This window comes from Eublepharis macularius, chromosome 4 (genome assembly GCF_028583425.1).
Source record: "Eublepharis macularius isolate TG4126 chromosome 4, MPM_Emac_v1.0, whole genome shotgun sequence".
Lineage (NCBI taxonomy): Eukaryota > Metazoa > Chordata > Lepidosauria > Squamata > Eublepharidae > Eublepharis > Eublepharis macularius.
In genome coordinates, this window is record NC_072793.1 from 168,036,701 (window position 1) to 168,052,432 (window position 15,732).

Here is a 15,732-nt window from a genome sequence, read left to right on the forward strand (position 1 = left end):
CTGACGAAGGATTCTGACAATCTCACACAACCTTGATTCATTCTTTTGGAACATTTCAGCAGGTCCCATCAAAAGTATCCTGATACTGTGGTATTGGACTTGTTTTATAAATAAACACACAGATTGTACTGTACTCCACCTTTCCCATAAGGAGCTTAAGGAACCAAAGAATTGCCAATTTTTTAAACCCAGCCGCTGCTCCTCTGTCTTTTAACACAAGCTTGATCTGCGGACCTCCTACTGTTCTCAACCCCATATGTGTGGGTTGTGATTCAGGAAGCCCATTTCTTCTTCTTCCCCATACTCCTGTTGTTGGGAATGAGTGTGGGGGCAGAATCCAATTCTTACTTAGATACTACAATCGAGGTTCATGTTGTATTATCAATAATCAAACACAAAAGACACAGATTCCTTGTGTCATGAATAGTTGCACAGAAATTTTTGCTGGCTGAAACTTGGCACACTTCTGCCAAAATCCCTTCTCCCCCCTGCACAGTTATAGAAGTGACAATCTTAATGTTAAAGGAATTGTTATACAAAACTTTTCTGTGACTGTGACGAGTATGCTTTTTGCCCATCGCATGGCCTTCATAGCACAGGATCTGAAGGACTAGCCACTTGGGAAATAATCAACAGCAACAGGCCACTTCAAGACTCATCTTTTTTCACTAGCCATACTCCTGTATTTTTGATTACATTTTCCCTGACACAGAAATAAAACAGATGACAGACTTTCCAGCTACATTTCTGCATGTTAGGTTGCTATCACAGACAGGGACAGGGTTTTAGGTGGAGGGGGGGAATGACTGAAAACTCTGTATAAACAATTACAGCTATTTTCGGCTACTTAGTAATTTCAGGGAGGCTCTCTAAGGGTTAAAGCAACAGAGCTCTGATTCCTAGAGGTGTAGTGTGTGTGTGTGTAAATAACTTCCTGTGCCTCCTCTTTCCCTCCCCCATTTGTTTAAAAAAAAAAAGAAAACTGGCTTTTGAATTGCTGCAGTTCCAAAGGTGAGTTAAAAGCCTCTTCCCATTAAAAAGGGGGTTCTTGGGGCAGGGGAAACCCAGAGATCCCAATCTGCAAAGGGAAAATAAGGCCTAAATACACAAGAATGTCCTTGCTTGATCATGCCTTACATTTACCATTCTCTTTCTAGCCAAATGCTTTCCTTTGTAGTCTATACCCAGCGGTTGTTACTCAGAGGTAGACCGCTCTTGTAGAGGGAGGCTCTGTTCTTTGCTATTATGGCTTATACCTATTAATAGACCTATCTGATATTGATGTTCAGAAAATTCTCAGGCACACACAGGTCCAATTGAGATCAAGCCTGTAGGGAGAGGGAGCTAAATCACCCACCTCTGTGTTCTTGACCTTAAACAGCTATAGGGAGCTGTTGCTTAGCCCAGTGGAGTACCCTCCCCATGGGGAAAACAGCAGAGACACGAGAGGACTTAGTTAAAATGGGACTCAGCTTAATCTACCTCACAGTTGTTGTGAGGCTATAATAGTGGAGAACAATGGGGAAGGGCTGTAGGTTCAGTGGTAGAGCATCTGCAGAAGGTTCAATCCCCAGCTAAAAGCATCAGGGAACAGGTGATGTGAAAGTCCTCTACTTGAGATCCTGCAGAGCCCTTGCCAGTCTGAGTAGATAATACTGCCTCTGGTGGACCAATGGTCTGATTGGGAGTCAGTTTGGTGTAGTGGTTAAGAGTGTGGGACTCTAATCTGGAGAGCCGGGTTTGATTCCCCACTCCACCACTTGAAGCCAGCTGGGTGACCTTGGGCTAGTCACAGCTCTCTCGAGCTCTCTCAGCCCCACCTACCTCACAGGGTGTTTTGTTGTGGGGATAATAATGACATACTTTGTAAACTGCTCTGAGTGGGCATTAAGCTGTCCTGAAGGGTGGTATATAAATCCAATGTTGTTGTTGTTGTTATTCATTATTAGGCAACCTCATGTTTTCAGTGTTCTTCCTCCTGAGCACCTTGGGAGGAAGGGTGGAATACAAATACAAAAAAATATGTTTTTGTTTTTTTTGGTGTCTCTTTCCGTCAGGACTTCTTGCCAATCAGGAAAAGCTCTTGTCTTGAGACTTTTTTTCCCTCTTGAATATTAAAGTCCTCCATGAGAGAAGAACTGTGTTATCCATGAAAGTCCTCTGTTGTTGGACTGTGCGGTTGCTTTGACTAAACTCTCTTTCTCTATCCCCCCCAGCCCTGCATATTTCCAGATATAATTTAAGAGCACACAACCAAGCTTGAAACGAGAAAGTACCCCCCCCCAAGAGGCTGTATCCGATTGGAGGGTGTTTCTACAAATGAAAATGGAGCAACAGATTCCACCGGGGATAGGGAAAGTAGCGGAAGGTCCAGAAAAAGTTTCACATGCTGCCCAGCCTGACTGTGTTGGAGATTTTCCAAGTTGCATAGCATCAGAATGGGTTAAGCAGGACCCTGAGGGAGGACAGTCAAAGGAATGGGAAGGCCAATGGCAGGAGTTCTTGAAGGCCCTAGATTACCCTCCATCGAGATGGAGAAACCCACAGGCCAAAGATCCTGGACCCTGGGATGATGCCAAGGCCTTTTTGGCCTCCTTTGAGCAAGTGGCTGAAGCCTGCCAGTGGCCAAGAGAAGAGTGGGTGGCCCGGCTCGTGCCAGCACTGAGCGGAGAAGCAGAGCAGGCCTTTAGCATCCTGGAAGTCAAAGACAGGGCAGACTATGGGAAGGTGAAGGCTGCCATCTTGCGAGGGGATGCCCTCAAGATGGAGTCGCAGCGCCAGCATTTCCGCCAGTTCCGTTACCAGGACATTGAAGACCCGCAAAGGGTTTACAGCCAACTCCAGGAGCTTTGCCATCAGTGGCTGAAACCAGAGAGGCGCACCAAGGAGCAGATCCTGGAGCTGCTGATCCTGGAACAGTTCTTGGCCATCCTGCCCCCAGAAATCCAGAGCTGGGTCCGGGAATGTGGTCCAGAGAACTGTGTCCAGACGGCTGGCCTGGCAGAGGACTTCCTGATGAGCCAGCAAGAGAACGAGACATGGAAGTGGCAGGTGAGAGACTGAGAGCCTGAATATAGAGGGTCATATGTCATCCCTTAGCCGTCGTCTTCATTTTTGTTATTCTGGTATGTAATTGCTAAACATAAAAGATTTGTGTTTCAGGAAAAAAAAATGAATAGGGGAGAGCAGTCAATGTATGCCAGAATAGCATCTAGATTTTACAGGCATTTTGTGAAAATTAAGTAGTTCACAATGTTTCCAATGTACGATAGACCAAATTCTTGCATTCCTTCAATAATCTCACCTCCTTGTTCCTTTTTAAAACTGGTGTGTGTGTGTTTGTGTGTATTTTAGTACTTTATTTTTATTCATTTTATGATATCTTTTTGTACTGCTGTTTTTAGTTATATTAGCCACCTCAGTTACCTGACTGGGCTGAAAGACAAGATATAAATGTTGCTCTCACCGCATTTTAGTCCTTCTTACATAATACCATTTGTGGCATTTGTTTACTGCATCGTGTTTAACACTTATGCCCCATTTCAAACTTTTGAAATCATAGTCCTGTTACATGGTTTATGAGATGTCTCCTCATCTTATTGATTGTACAGACTTGTATTGTGTAATCTGCTTTGCGTCTCAATGAGAAAGGCAGACTCTATTTAACTTGGACCCATATTTTAACCTCTCTGGGGCCATCTTTTTTGCTTTAGGTATTGGTGCCCTCAAAGGATGTGATCTTGAGTCCTCAGGGATCTGGGAAGAAGGACCAGTATGTGGAGCCAAAACAGGGGAGTGGCATGGATGCTGGTTTGTCAGGTAGGTTTGACAATGGTGTGTGTGTTGTAGACATTGGCCCTTTTTCCTGAAGTAAGGAAGAAGTAAATGCAGCAGTGAGGTAAATCCACCCTCCCGCCCCGCATATGGAGTACTGAGTGATGTAGCGTTGAACCACACACAGTCAGCACTCATACACAGTGTATTACAATAAACACATGTGCATCCCGCATATTTATGCAAACAACTGTAAGAAAAAGCCAACATACTCTCGCTTTGCAGCTGAAACCAGGAACCAGTAGCTGAATGAATGCAGTGTTTATCTCCATTCAGCTGTACGAGCATTGAATATAACATGAGAATTACTCAACACATGTATTTTTTTTAAAAAAAGCAAATGTACAATGTACACAGATCATATGTGTGTTGACTGTAATATGTGAACAGGGATAGAATCTGGTGAGAATTTGAGCTGAACGCACCGTCAGCAGTCATGTGGTTTTGCTGGACTTTGGCTATTTCAGTCTGGTTGGGGGAACGCTCTCCCATGCCAAATTTCCCTACATCAGGGCGTTCACCTAGGGTCACTTAGCTTTCATCTTGCCAAACTAACTTTCTGTGTGCAGGGACTATATGATTTCCTCAACACAAACATCTGCAGATTGAAGTGGAATCATCCATCCGGAGCATCTATTTAAAAATTTTCTGCTAGTTGGACTGTACTTTCTATAATGTGTCCTTAGAGCAGAAGTATAAACTGGATCATCTTGTCCAGTTAGTTCCTATCCTATCCTAAAAACATAAAAGTTGTGTCACTAAATTAAACCCTTTTAGTGTTGCACTCCAGCTTAGAACTCACTGAGGTGGCAAAACCTGTGTCCATATCACAACACTTCACACTCTATGTGATTCACCTGGTGGAATTCTTCTCAAATTTAAAAATGAAATGTCTGCACACATGAAAAAGTAGTTCATTGATGAGAAGAGTTATAGTCTTGGGCCTAACGTGCTACTTCTCTATGTGAGAGGATATTTTGCCCCATTATATAGGAGGGTTTTATCATTTATTTATTCAGGTATTTATATCCTGCTTTCTTCCCCAAAACAGGGATCCAAAGCAGTTTATGACATTCTCCACAATTCTATTTTATTCTTGCAATAACAGCCCTGCGAAGTAGGTTAGGCTGAGAGTGTGTGACCGGCTCAAGGAGAGCCAGTGTATTGGTTAGACTAGGATCTGGGAGACCCAGATTCAAATCTGAACTGTGCCATGGAAGCTTGCTGGGTGACCTTGGGCCAGTCACCCCCTCTCAGCCTAACCTTCCTCACAGGATTATTGCAGGGATAAAATGGAGGAGAGGACAATTATGTAAGCCACCTTGAGTCCCCATTGGGGGGAAAGATGGGGTATAAATAAATTAATAAGGTCACACAGTGAGCTTCCACGCCAGAGTGGGGATTCAAAACTGCATCTCCAGATCCTAGTATGATATGCTAAGCATTATGCTGTGCTAGTTCATATGACCTTCTGCAGTCTGTTCAGACCCTGGTTTATCTCCCGAGTGTACCTCTTTTTCCAGCTGTGATTTCTAGTACTTTATCCCTTACTCTTCCTCACTGCTTATGCTACAGATCTCCCTTTCTCTTCTCACCCACAGCCCTCTTCTTCTCACACGCTTACAGTGTTGCCTGCTTCCATTTTAGGCTGAGAGGGAATGAAAACATGTTGACAATGGCCGCCATCAGTTGCTTCGGTGTGGGGAGTTAGCTGATGATGCAGCACAGGGGCTGCCGGTTGCTGACTCCTCATTCCATGCTCTCTTTTATATCTTTTGCAGATGGTGGTACGATGTCCCCCAGTCACGCCACCTCACTGCTTCCCCCTGAGGGTTGGGAATCAGCTGAAGCAGGGCCAGCTGAGGTACGTGCACGTGATGTGGCTTTATGAAGGGCAGGGATGTGTCAATACTGTGTCTCAAACAGTCCCCTCCTCATCAAAGCAAATGAAATATCTTTTTCATAACATCAACCTGAACTCCACAACTGAACGGAATTCTGTAAAATTGCCTTGACAATGGCAGAGAATCGTTAGTGCAGTTGTGAGCCATCCTACTCAGTTCACCTGAATGCCATTCTGAAAGATGGAGTGTGTGTGCCTGTCTTAAGACATTTTCCCCCTCGTGCTTCTCTCTGGCTGTTGCAATGCTTGCCTCCTCTGCCCTTCGCATTTCTGCATAGGTCTCCTCAGAAAATGTTACTCTGGTGCCTGTGGAAGTTGGAACCACTAGCGGTAGAGGAAGTGAGTACCACAGTGGCTAGAGAAAAGCCCACAATGTCAAGGGATCCCAGCCTCAATTTATATCTCACCCTTCTTCCAAGGAGCTCCAGCAGTATATGTGGTTCCTGCAACCCTCTTTTATGTTCACAGCAGTCCTGAGAGGCTGGACAAGATTATAGAGTGTGACTGACAAAAGATCACCCAAAGAACTTCCACCACTCATTTTCTGTCTGTTTGTGGCATATGGGGAGGTTCAGAAGGACCAACGGGTATGAATTGTCTCTGTGTGCCCTGGGGCACATGGGGATGGATGAGGTATGGCTCCCTGGTAGAGCCCCCGCTTGACACACAGGAGGCCCCAGGTACAGGCCTGCAGTCACAGGGCAGAACCTTTCTCTTCTGGAGAGCCTGGAGAATTCCTGCCAATCAGAATCAATAGGGCTGAGCTGGATGGACCCACAGCCTGATGCAATATAACATCACTTCCTGTGTTCACATGCCCCTGAATTCCATGGGCAAGGCGGCAGATATATGAAGGGGTGGTGTTCCTTGGCTATTCTGTGAGATAGGTTAGGCAGACACGGTAAAGTGAGAAGGAATTCTTGAAGTTAGGAATCACTGTGGGGATGGACTATCTTGGATATTATAACAACAACAACAACAAAATATAGAGATCTGGCAATAGAAACCACCCGACTATGGATAAAGAATACAACAGTAGTCCCCATTGTCATTGGGGCACTGGGAACTATTTCGAAAAACTTCACAACTTATATGGAAAAACTGCAGCTTTCTGATATAACACCTACAGAACTGCAAAAGATGACGTTACTTGGAACAGCGTACATTTTACACCGATACCTGGCTGATACTTAAGTCTCTGGTGGAAACTTGTATCAGCTCAGCCAGGCCAATTAATGATAACATGTGATCTCTATTATTGATTGTGTTGTATGAAATTTGAGCAACAACAACTGCGCTTATATACCGCTCTTCTAGACAGATTAGTGCCTCACCCAGAGCAGTGAACAAGTTAGTGTTGTTATTATCCCCACAATGCAGCTGGGGAGCTGGGGCTGAGAGGAGTGGCTGACCCAAGGCTGCCTACTGAGCTCATGGCAGTAGTGGGATTCCACTTAACCACTGTGCTACAGCAGCTATGCTATGCAGATCCAGAGTACATGGTTCTGTCCTCCACCCTTTTTCCCCTCATAACAACGCTTCCCAGGCACCATCCCCAAATCTCCAAGAAACCTCCACTGGCAACCCTAGCTAAGGTGTCAGTGACTCAACCTGGGATTTTCTGCAAATGAAGCAGGAGATACCCTTGAAATGTGGCTGCTCACAGAGCACTGGTCCACCACAGTCCCTGAGACAACAGAACCTGAGTGCAGGTGGGTATTTCTTCTTGTTCCAGGGGTCAGTGGACTTTGAACTTGCTGTCCATTTCACGGAGGGGGAATGGGCCCTGCTGGATCCAGGCCAGAGAGCTCTGTACAGAGAAGTCCTGCAAGAGAATTACGGGAATGTGATCTCATTGGGTGAGTAAGGATCTCTTCTACGCATCTTCATTTGTTACCAGGAAGGAAGCAGAACATTCTATGGCTTGTGGTTAAAAAAAAAAAACCCAACCGCCACCATGAGGACTAGATCCTTCCTTCCCTGTTTTAAAGCTTTTTAGCTGGACAACATAGTCTTAATGTTGGTCCTCCACCCTTCCTTATGCTCACAGGATTTTCTATTGCACTGGCTCTTACACAAGTCTTGTGTATGTAACCCATGCTTTAAAAACAATATAATGATAATGATAATAATTCTGTTGTTTAGCAAACAAAATCCTGCACTGAGAAAGGCCCAATTATCGAAATAGTATAAATGATGTAACTGAAACAAAAAAATTTTTGTCAACATTTTGCATAATATATACTGATATCTGGTATGATATATTCAGGCTTTGACTGTCATGGAAGGGGAACACAAAGTTGTGTGGGGCAATCTCCATTGTCAAGAATTGGGTATGTGTGTACGTACACACACATGCCCCTCTGTCTTTCTCAGCCTTAAAGGAGGGACCGTGGCTTAGTAGTGGACCCCTTCTTTACATGAAGAAAGTTCTGGGTTCAGTCCTTGGATTATTATGGTTGTCCTGGGTCTGAGTCCCAGCCCCCAGACTTGCCAGGAGGGAGCAGTGGCAGGCAACTGGGAGGCAGTGGCCCTACCACCCCAGCCAGCAACCAGGTCCAGAACCTGCCCACTCCAGGGGGAAGGGGCGAAAGGCCAAAGCTTCAGAGGGCTGGAGGGAGCAGGGAGAGGCCAGCCAGTCCCACCCTCCAGGGGGAAGAGAGGGGGCTAAGCAGGCCAGAGGAAAAAGGCCAAGGCAGGGGGAATAGGGACCTAGCAGCAGCCCAAACAGAGCCCTTACCAGCCAAGGAGGAGAAGCAGCCACTACAGCCCAGAGCCACGCCCCGGCGAGAGGACAGCAGCCTGGCTCAGGAGTTGCTGGGAGCCAAGCCCCTCCAGGTGGAGCTGCCACAGGCATTCTGGGGGAGGAGATGGGTAGCCCCGCCCAGCATCAATGAGCAGGCAGCCCAGAAGCTGGCCAGGGCAATTCCTCGCGAGCAAGGCCAGGCATGCTCCGCAGCACAGAAGCCGGCTGGGGCAGTTCCTCGTGACCAAGGCCAGGCTAGCTCAGCAGCTTGAAGGCCTACTGGGGCAGCTCCTCATGAGCAAGGCCAAGGAGACCTCAGTTGGGGATGGCTCGCATTCAACCCCACCCTGCCAGTAAGGCAAGGAAGCCAAGAAGGGATTAGTGGTAGGAGGGAAACACCTGAGGGAAGGCACAGCTGGGCCAAGTCAAGAGAGGGAACAAGCCTAGAAGAAGGGCGGGGCGGGGAAAGGAAACCCTATATAAGGTGGCTGGGAAGAGCTCTGAGGTGGTGGGTGTGAGTAAGGAGTGATGGTGTGGAAGTGAGAGCAGAGCAGTGTGAGAGCAAAGGCAAGGAGAGTGGATGAAGGAGGAGGAGATGGCAGAGGCCAAAGAGGGTGAGTGGCACAGGTTGAGCAGGCCAGCGAGTGGAATGAGAGGGAGTCTGGGTGATGTATACTGCCCTTCCTTCCACAGAGCAGGGTCCTGCAGAGTCCCTGGCACCCCTTTGATGTCAGGAGCAGACTGCCCAGCGCCCCGCCCAGCGGCTGCTGCAAGCCCTGACAATGGTGACGAGACTCTCAGGTCTCAGCTATTAGGAAAGGTAACTCATGCCCAATTTAGATGGCAAGGGGCCGTGGTTCAGTGGTAGAGCATCTGCTTGGCATGCCAGGTCCAGTCCCCAGCATCTCCAGTTAAAAAGAGCAGGGAGTAAGTGATGGGAAGGATCTATGCCTGAAACCTTGGAGAGCTGCTTCCAGTCTGATCTTGATGGACCAAGGGTCTGATTCAGAGAATGGCAGCTTCATGTGTCCATGAAGGGGACTTAGCTGTTAGCTGTTGTTTTGTTATTTTGTGGGGTGTAAAAAAGAAAAGACAGAAATCTGAATAAATGAGGTAGCAAAACGGGGAACCCCTTCTTTGTGTCACTTACACTCAGGGCTTTTTTTCTGGGAAAAGAGGTGGTGGAACTCAGCGGGTTGCCCTCGGAGAAAATGGTCACATGGCTGGTGGCCCCGCCCCCTGATCTCCAGACAGAGGGGAGTTTAGATTGCCCTCCGCGGCGTGGAGGGCAATAACTCCCCTCTGTCTGGAGATCAGGGGGCGGGGCCACCAGCCATGTGACTGTTTTCAAGAGGTTCCGGAACTCCGTTCCACCGCGTTCCTGCTGAAAAAAAGGCCTGCTTACACTTGTTGACTTGCCGCAAAATTTATTAGCAGCCTCCGTTTTTTAAAAAAGCAATATGCAGGATCCTGCCATTAGTGTGCAGAAGGCCCGTGGCGTTTGCCCTCATTTCCCTAGCGATCCTGCAGCTCTTTCTGACTTCTGACAGGCTGGAAAGATGGTTCATGAAGTCACCAGATCCACACAGAGGAACAGCCACAAGGGGTTGGTGGACTGGAGTAAGGAGTTGCAAATGGTTAGTCTGTCATAGTAGAATAAAACAAAAGTCCAGTAGCACCTTAAAGACGGACAACACTTATGTCAATATGAGCTTTTGTGAGTTGTTGTCCACTTCGTCCTTCCTCACTCTGGCTCCCCCACCCATATGGCTGTTCCTTCACATTGGTTCCCATTACTTTAAGACTATGATCTGATAAGGGGTCAGGAAGATCTGCATCAGTGGGGCGGAACACACACAGAGTGGTTGGATATTGCCCGTTGTGTTTTGAAGTGATATGAAATTCTCCAGAAATATCCGTGCGTTTTGTCTGCATGTGCATGCCATTGCTTTACTTACTTTACTTTATTTGGTATTTAGCCCGCCTTCCCCGCAAGCAGGCTCAGGACAGGGTACAACATTCATAAAATTCATTATATAAATACAATTAAAATCATCTCATAAAATCATCACTCAGATGGCCTATTGCACATTCCTGCCTTCAAATACAAAGAGGGAGACACTTGGATGGACGGGATGTTGTTGGATAGGAGAAGGCGACGGGAGGTTCAGTGATGGTCCTAATACTGGCCTCAACCATATGCCTGGCGGAACATCTCCGTCTTGCAGGCCCGCCAAAATGATACTAGATCTTGGCGAGCCTGAGTGTCTTCAGACAGAGAGTTCCACCAGGTTGGAGCCAGGACCGAAAAAGCCCTGCCCCTGGTTGAGGCCAAATGAGCCTCCCTGGGGCCAGGGATCACCAGCAAGTTCTTATCTGCTGAACAAAGCGCTCTCCGGGGTACATATGGGGAGAAATGGTCCCTCAGGTATGCTAGTCCCAGTCCGTTTAGGGCCCTACGTTTTCAGCAGCTAGATGCTGTCACCTGCTAAGTGTTGGGAAAATGGATGACTGACCTGCGGTTGAGTCCGGCTGGTTTTCTTTGGGGCACCAGAGGGATTGTGGCTTGGTGTTGGAGGCCTTCTTTGCAGGCAGATGGAGCTGCGGTGGTTTGTTAAGGAAGCTTCAGCGAGGTACAACAGATAGAGTGTTAGACTAGGATCTGGGAGACCTGGATTCGAAGCCCCGCTCTGCCATGGAAGCTTACTGGGTGATCTTGGGCTAGTCACACTTTCTCTCATCTTAACCAACCTCACAGGGCTGTTGTGAAGATAAACTTGGAGGAGGGGAGAGTGATGTACTCCACTCTGAGCTCTCTGGAGCTCCCCAATGAGAGTCCAACCCACTATTTATTTAGATCATTATACTCTGCTTTCTCACCAATGGGACCAAAAGCAACTGACACCATCAATCCCCCCCTTCCATTTTATCTTCACAACAACAACCTTGTAAGGCCGGCTAGGCTGAGAGTGTGTGACTGGCTAAAGTCACTTGGTGAGCTTCCAAGGCAAACTGGGGATTTGAACGCCATCACCCAGTTTCAATCCCTAATGTCTCCAGGTAAGAGATTTCAGGTGTTGGGAAAGACTTTTTTCTGCTGGAGCCGTGCTGATCTTCAGGGGCAAAAATAAGCGGAAGGTGTCAGTGTCTGACAGCTTTTTATGTTCTGTGAATGCCACTTCCCTCCCTTTGTTCCGTTTCCCCCCTACGTTTTCAGCAGCATCTCTTTTATGGGTCCTCCCTGTTGTATTGTCCTCATGCATTTTGGACCCTTTGCATGGACAACCACCTGGCTTCTGGATTGGCTCTTTTGCACATAATTACCTTGTTTTGGCTACCTGCTTTACTTAAGGAACTGCGTATCTTCTGGGTTCACATCCTGCAAAGGCCTTCTCAGATCCTGGAGCACCTTGAAAATTTGTTCCAGTTTGGGGGGGAGGTAGAAGAGAGGAGAAGATGCAGAGAATTGCTTGGAAATGCTCAGGTGGCTCAATTTGCTGAGATATCAAAGCTGTGTTGTGCTGGTTCCGCTTTCTGCCTTCTCTTAGGGTGAGATTAGTGAGTTTGACTGATCTTTCTGTTTCTATAATTCTTTTACTTCTCTTTTTTCTCCCATCACCCCTCTACCCCTTTCCCCCTATTTGATATGTATGCCATCCCTTTTCCCACAGATAACAGGACCCCAACTGAGATCAAAGTAGAGAATGTTCAGTGGAATGGTTCCGAAGTGCCTGGCTTACAGGAGATCTTCCCAGAGAGATCCCACAGATCTGTGAAACCTGAGACCCACAAAGAAGAGGCTGATTTGGATAGGCTGCAAGGAAGGAGGGCTGTAAAGAGGTGGCGTGGATCCGTTCAGTTTGTGGAAGGTCTGAGATCCCTTCACAAACGTGCATCCCAGGAGAGTGAGAGAAAGCATCCGTGTCCTGAATGCGGGAAAAGGTTTCATTATCGGTCACAACTGGCAAAACATCAGATGACCCATACGGGCTTAAAACCCTACAAATGCATTGTCTGTGGGAAAAACTTTCAAAGGAAAGATAACCTTCTTGCGCATCAGAAAATCCATACCGGGGAGAAGCCGTATGGGTGTGCAGAGTGTGGGAAAAGCTTCTACGACAGAGGCAAGTTGCTTAGGCACCAGAAGGTCCACACCGGGGAGAAACCTTTTGAGTGTCCCGGGTGTGAAAAAAACTTCTCTCGGAAAGGAAACCTCCTTGTACATCAGACAATCCACACAGGCGAGAGGCCATATGAGTGCTCTGATTGCGGGAGGCACTTCTGTGAGAGGGTCCGATTGAGTAGACATCAGAGGGTCCACACTGGAGAAAAACCTTATGAGTGTCCTTGGTGTGGAAAGAGATTCCGAAGAAAAGGAAATCTGGCTGCACACCAGAAAACCCATACTGGTGAGAGGCCATACTCCTGCTCTGAGTGTGGGAAAAGCTTCAGCGAGAAAGCCAAACTGATTCGTCACCAGAGAGTCCACACAGGAGAGAAACCATACTCATGCCCGATATGTGGGAAAAGTTTCAATCAAAGAGAGACCTTAATGAGGCACTGGAGAGTCCACACTGGGGAGAAACCATACAAGTGTCAGGAGTGCAGGGAAAGCTTCAGTCAAAAAGAGACTCTCCTTAGACATCAGAGAATTCACACAGGAGAAAATATTAGTGTTCTGTGAGGAATGGGGTAGGGGGATGTTCATGAGTCTATAAATAGAAGCATTACAGAAAATGTATGATTATTTTCATTGTGGCGGGGAGGTGGGGGAGAGCTGATGACAAATTGGGGTCACAGTAGCAGTTGTATAGAATCAGATGGTAGGATTCTGGACTTTTAAGAAATTCAGATTGCCAATTCTTATATGAAGCATTTTGTGAACATAGAAGACTAGCTCCTCAGGGAGAAAGCATACACATAAAGAACTAATTCACCAAGAAAAAGGACTAAGAGAGCAATCCCAAGCAGGTCTCTTCATTATCAAGACCCGTTTTATTCAGCATGGTATTCTCTCAGGAAACTGGTTTTAATATAATCCTTTTCTTGATGCAGTAGATTTTATGTTTTTTTAAATTTATTTGATTTGAAAATAAAAAGATTAAAAATAAGCCTCATGCATAACAGAAACAAACATACGACAAAAATAGTGAGAAATCTACAAATAAGCATCTATAAAAGATTTCCAAATATCTAAAAATAAATCAGTCCACAGTTGTTGTCTATACGTTTGAATATAGATAAAGTTGTAAGGTCCATCCACTGAATTATGGGAGGCAGGCATTTGTCTCTCCAGTGTCTTTTAGGTACAGAAAAGAGCAAGAACAAAATTTGCGGTAGGGTATGAGCCTTCGTGAGTCACAGCTCACTTCTTCAGATACTACAGTGAGGGTATGGAGGGTCCATTTTTGTTGACCATCAGTTAGATTCCAGAATACAGGTAAATTTAAAGAAAGATCAATGGGTATTCTAATACAAAATTAAAATTATTTATGTCATATAATGCATAATAACTTCTTCCCCAAAAGGTCAAATAACTGGACTTACCCAAATCATGGGCTTAAGAGATGCAGAAGTTAGACCTTGTATTTAGTCCTTTATTGTAAAGGTGCTGTGGTATCCAATGTACTTTAAACATAATTTTTTGCTGAATAAGTTGCAACTTAAGATGCGTCGAAGTAGTAAGTATAGCATTTAAGGCCTTATCCTATTGCTTTGGCAAAATTGGATGATCTAACTCCTTATTCCACATGTCCCTAAGATTCTGCACATCATATTGATTAATTAGCCTCTAATATTTATAAACAAATATTGCAGGTTTTGTTTTTTTGCATAGATTCAGTGAGAGTTTCCAAAAATGGAGGAGACTCTTAATGAAACACTCAATGCTGCAGGACCATCCTTGGATACCAACAAATATTGTGGTTGTAAATATTGCCGTTCGACTAATCATATCTAGACCTCAGCTGAGAAAAGGACAAAAAATCCTCATCATAACCTATCAATTGATCCAAAATTAAAATCCCCATAGATGTTCAGGCCTTATATAGAAAAGATTTCCTCCCTATTTTTAAACCTGGAGTGGCCCATAAAGTTAATTTAGCATGTGAAAATGGGTCAAATTGATAATAGTCGGGACATTTTCTCTTAACTGCAAAAATTGCAGGAGGAACACAATCCAGTTTAGACCCTAATGCACTCATCTAAAAAGGGGGACCAAATAACAAGCTTCCAAAAGAACCCAAGATGGACATTTCACCTGGGAGGAGCAGTCCTAATGATCAAGACAAGATTCTCTGGAAAAGTCAATAATGCTAGGAAAAGTAGAAGAAATGAGGAAGATCTAAAATGAGATGGCTTGACTCAATAAAAGAAGCTGTGTCCTCCAGTTTGCTGGATCTGAGCAAGTCTGTTAATGATAGGACGTTTTGGGGGTCTTTCATTCTTAGGGTCGCCATAAGTCAGAGGTGACTTTACGGCACATAACACACACACCTGCAAGGCATATGAAAAGGTATTGCACACAAAAAGGTATAATATTCATTTTGAGTGTCTTTACCACATAGTGACAAGTTTAAAGTTGCCCATCGGTCTAAATCCAAAGATATATCAGCAATCAACTTATTAAAATTCAGTGTAAGCATATACATAGTATTTCTTGTAATCAGTATTTCAAGATAAAGGATGACATCTGGGCACTGTCAGATGGCCATTAGCAAATATGCCCTGTGATATATTGTCTCCCAATGGCATCAATTCAGATTTTGTCCAATTAATCAAATAGCCAGACAAATCACAAGTATTAATGAGATACATTAATACTGGAATGGAAGACTGAGGTTCTGAAATAAATAATAAAAGAGCTACATAAAAGATAATTTTAAATTTTAGACAGTTCTTTACAAAGCCATGAAGAAGAAGATGTCTAATGGCACAAGTCAGGAGTTCCAACATAGATCAAACATGAGAGGAGAACGAAAACTTTGGCGAGTACCCATCTCAAGACCGAATGGTGCAAAACCCCCAGATTTTTATGTTAATTTTTTCTTCCTGGGGCACTGGGTTTGTTTTAAAAATTAGTACATCTGCAAACAAGGTTTTTTGGTGTGCTGTAGGTTTTTGTTTAAGAACGCATATCGAGGGGAAAGGTTTAATGTAAGGAACGAGCGAAGGAGAGCTTAAAAAGAGATGTTTATATTAAATCCTTTATGATGTGCTAGCCTTCTACATGTACAAAGTGTTTCATATG

The 15,732-nt window shown here is 45.3% G+C and overlaps 1 protein-coding gene across 1 annotated transcript; it reads left to right on the top strand.

Annotated features, from left to right (window-relative positions):
• Window positions 1-967: 967 nt before the first annotated feature.
• Window positions 968-13,532, top strand: LOC129327135 (zinc finger protein 1 homolog). Its single transcript, XM_054975596.1, has 6 exons — window positions 968-1,011; window positions 2,217-3,051; window positions 3,714-3,819; window positions 5,616-5,698; window positions 7,473-7,596; window positions 12,155-13,532. Exons 2-6 carry the CDS (start codon window positions 2,320-2,322, stop codon window positions 13,165-13,167), a joined length of 2,058 nt encoding a protein of 685 aa, XP_054831571.1. The 5' UTR covers window positions 968-1,011; window positions 2,217-2,319; the 3' UTR covers window positions 13,168-13,532.
• The last annotated feature ends 2,200 nt before the right edge of the window (window positions 13,533-15,732 follow it).

Coding starts and splice junctions, on each gene's coding strand:
- LOC129327135 (XM_054975596.1), top strand. CDS start 2,320: ATGAAAATGGAGCAACAGATTCCACCGGGGATAGGGAAAGTAGCGGAA. Junction 3,052..3,713: donor ACGAGACATGGAAGTGGCAG/GTGAGAGACTGA, acceptor TTTTTGCTTTAG/GTATTGGTGCCCTCAAAGGA. Junction 5,699..7,472: donor CTGAAGCAGGGCCAGCTGAG/GTACGTGCACGT, acceptor TTCTTGTTCCAG/GGGTCAGTGGACTTTGAACT.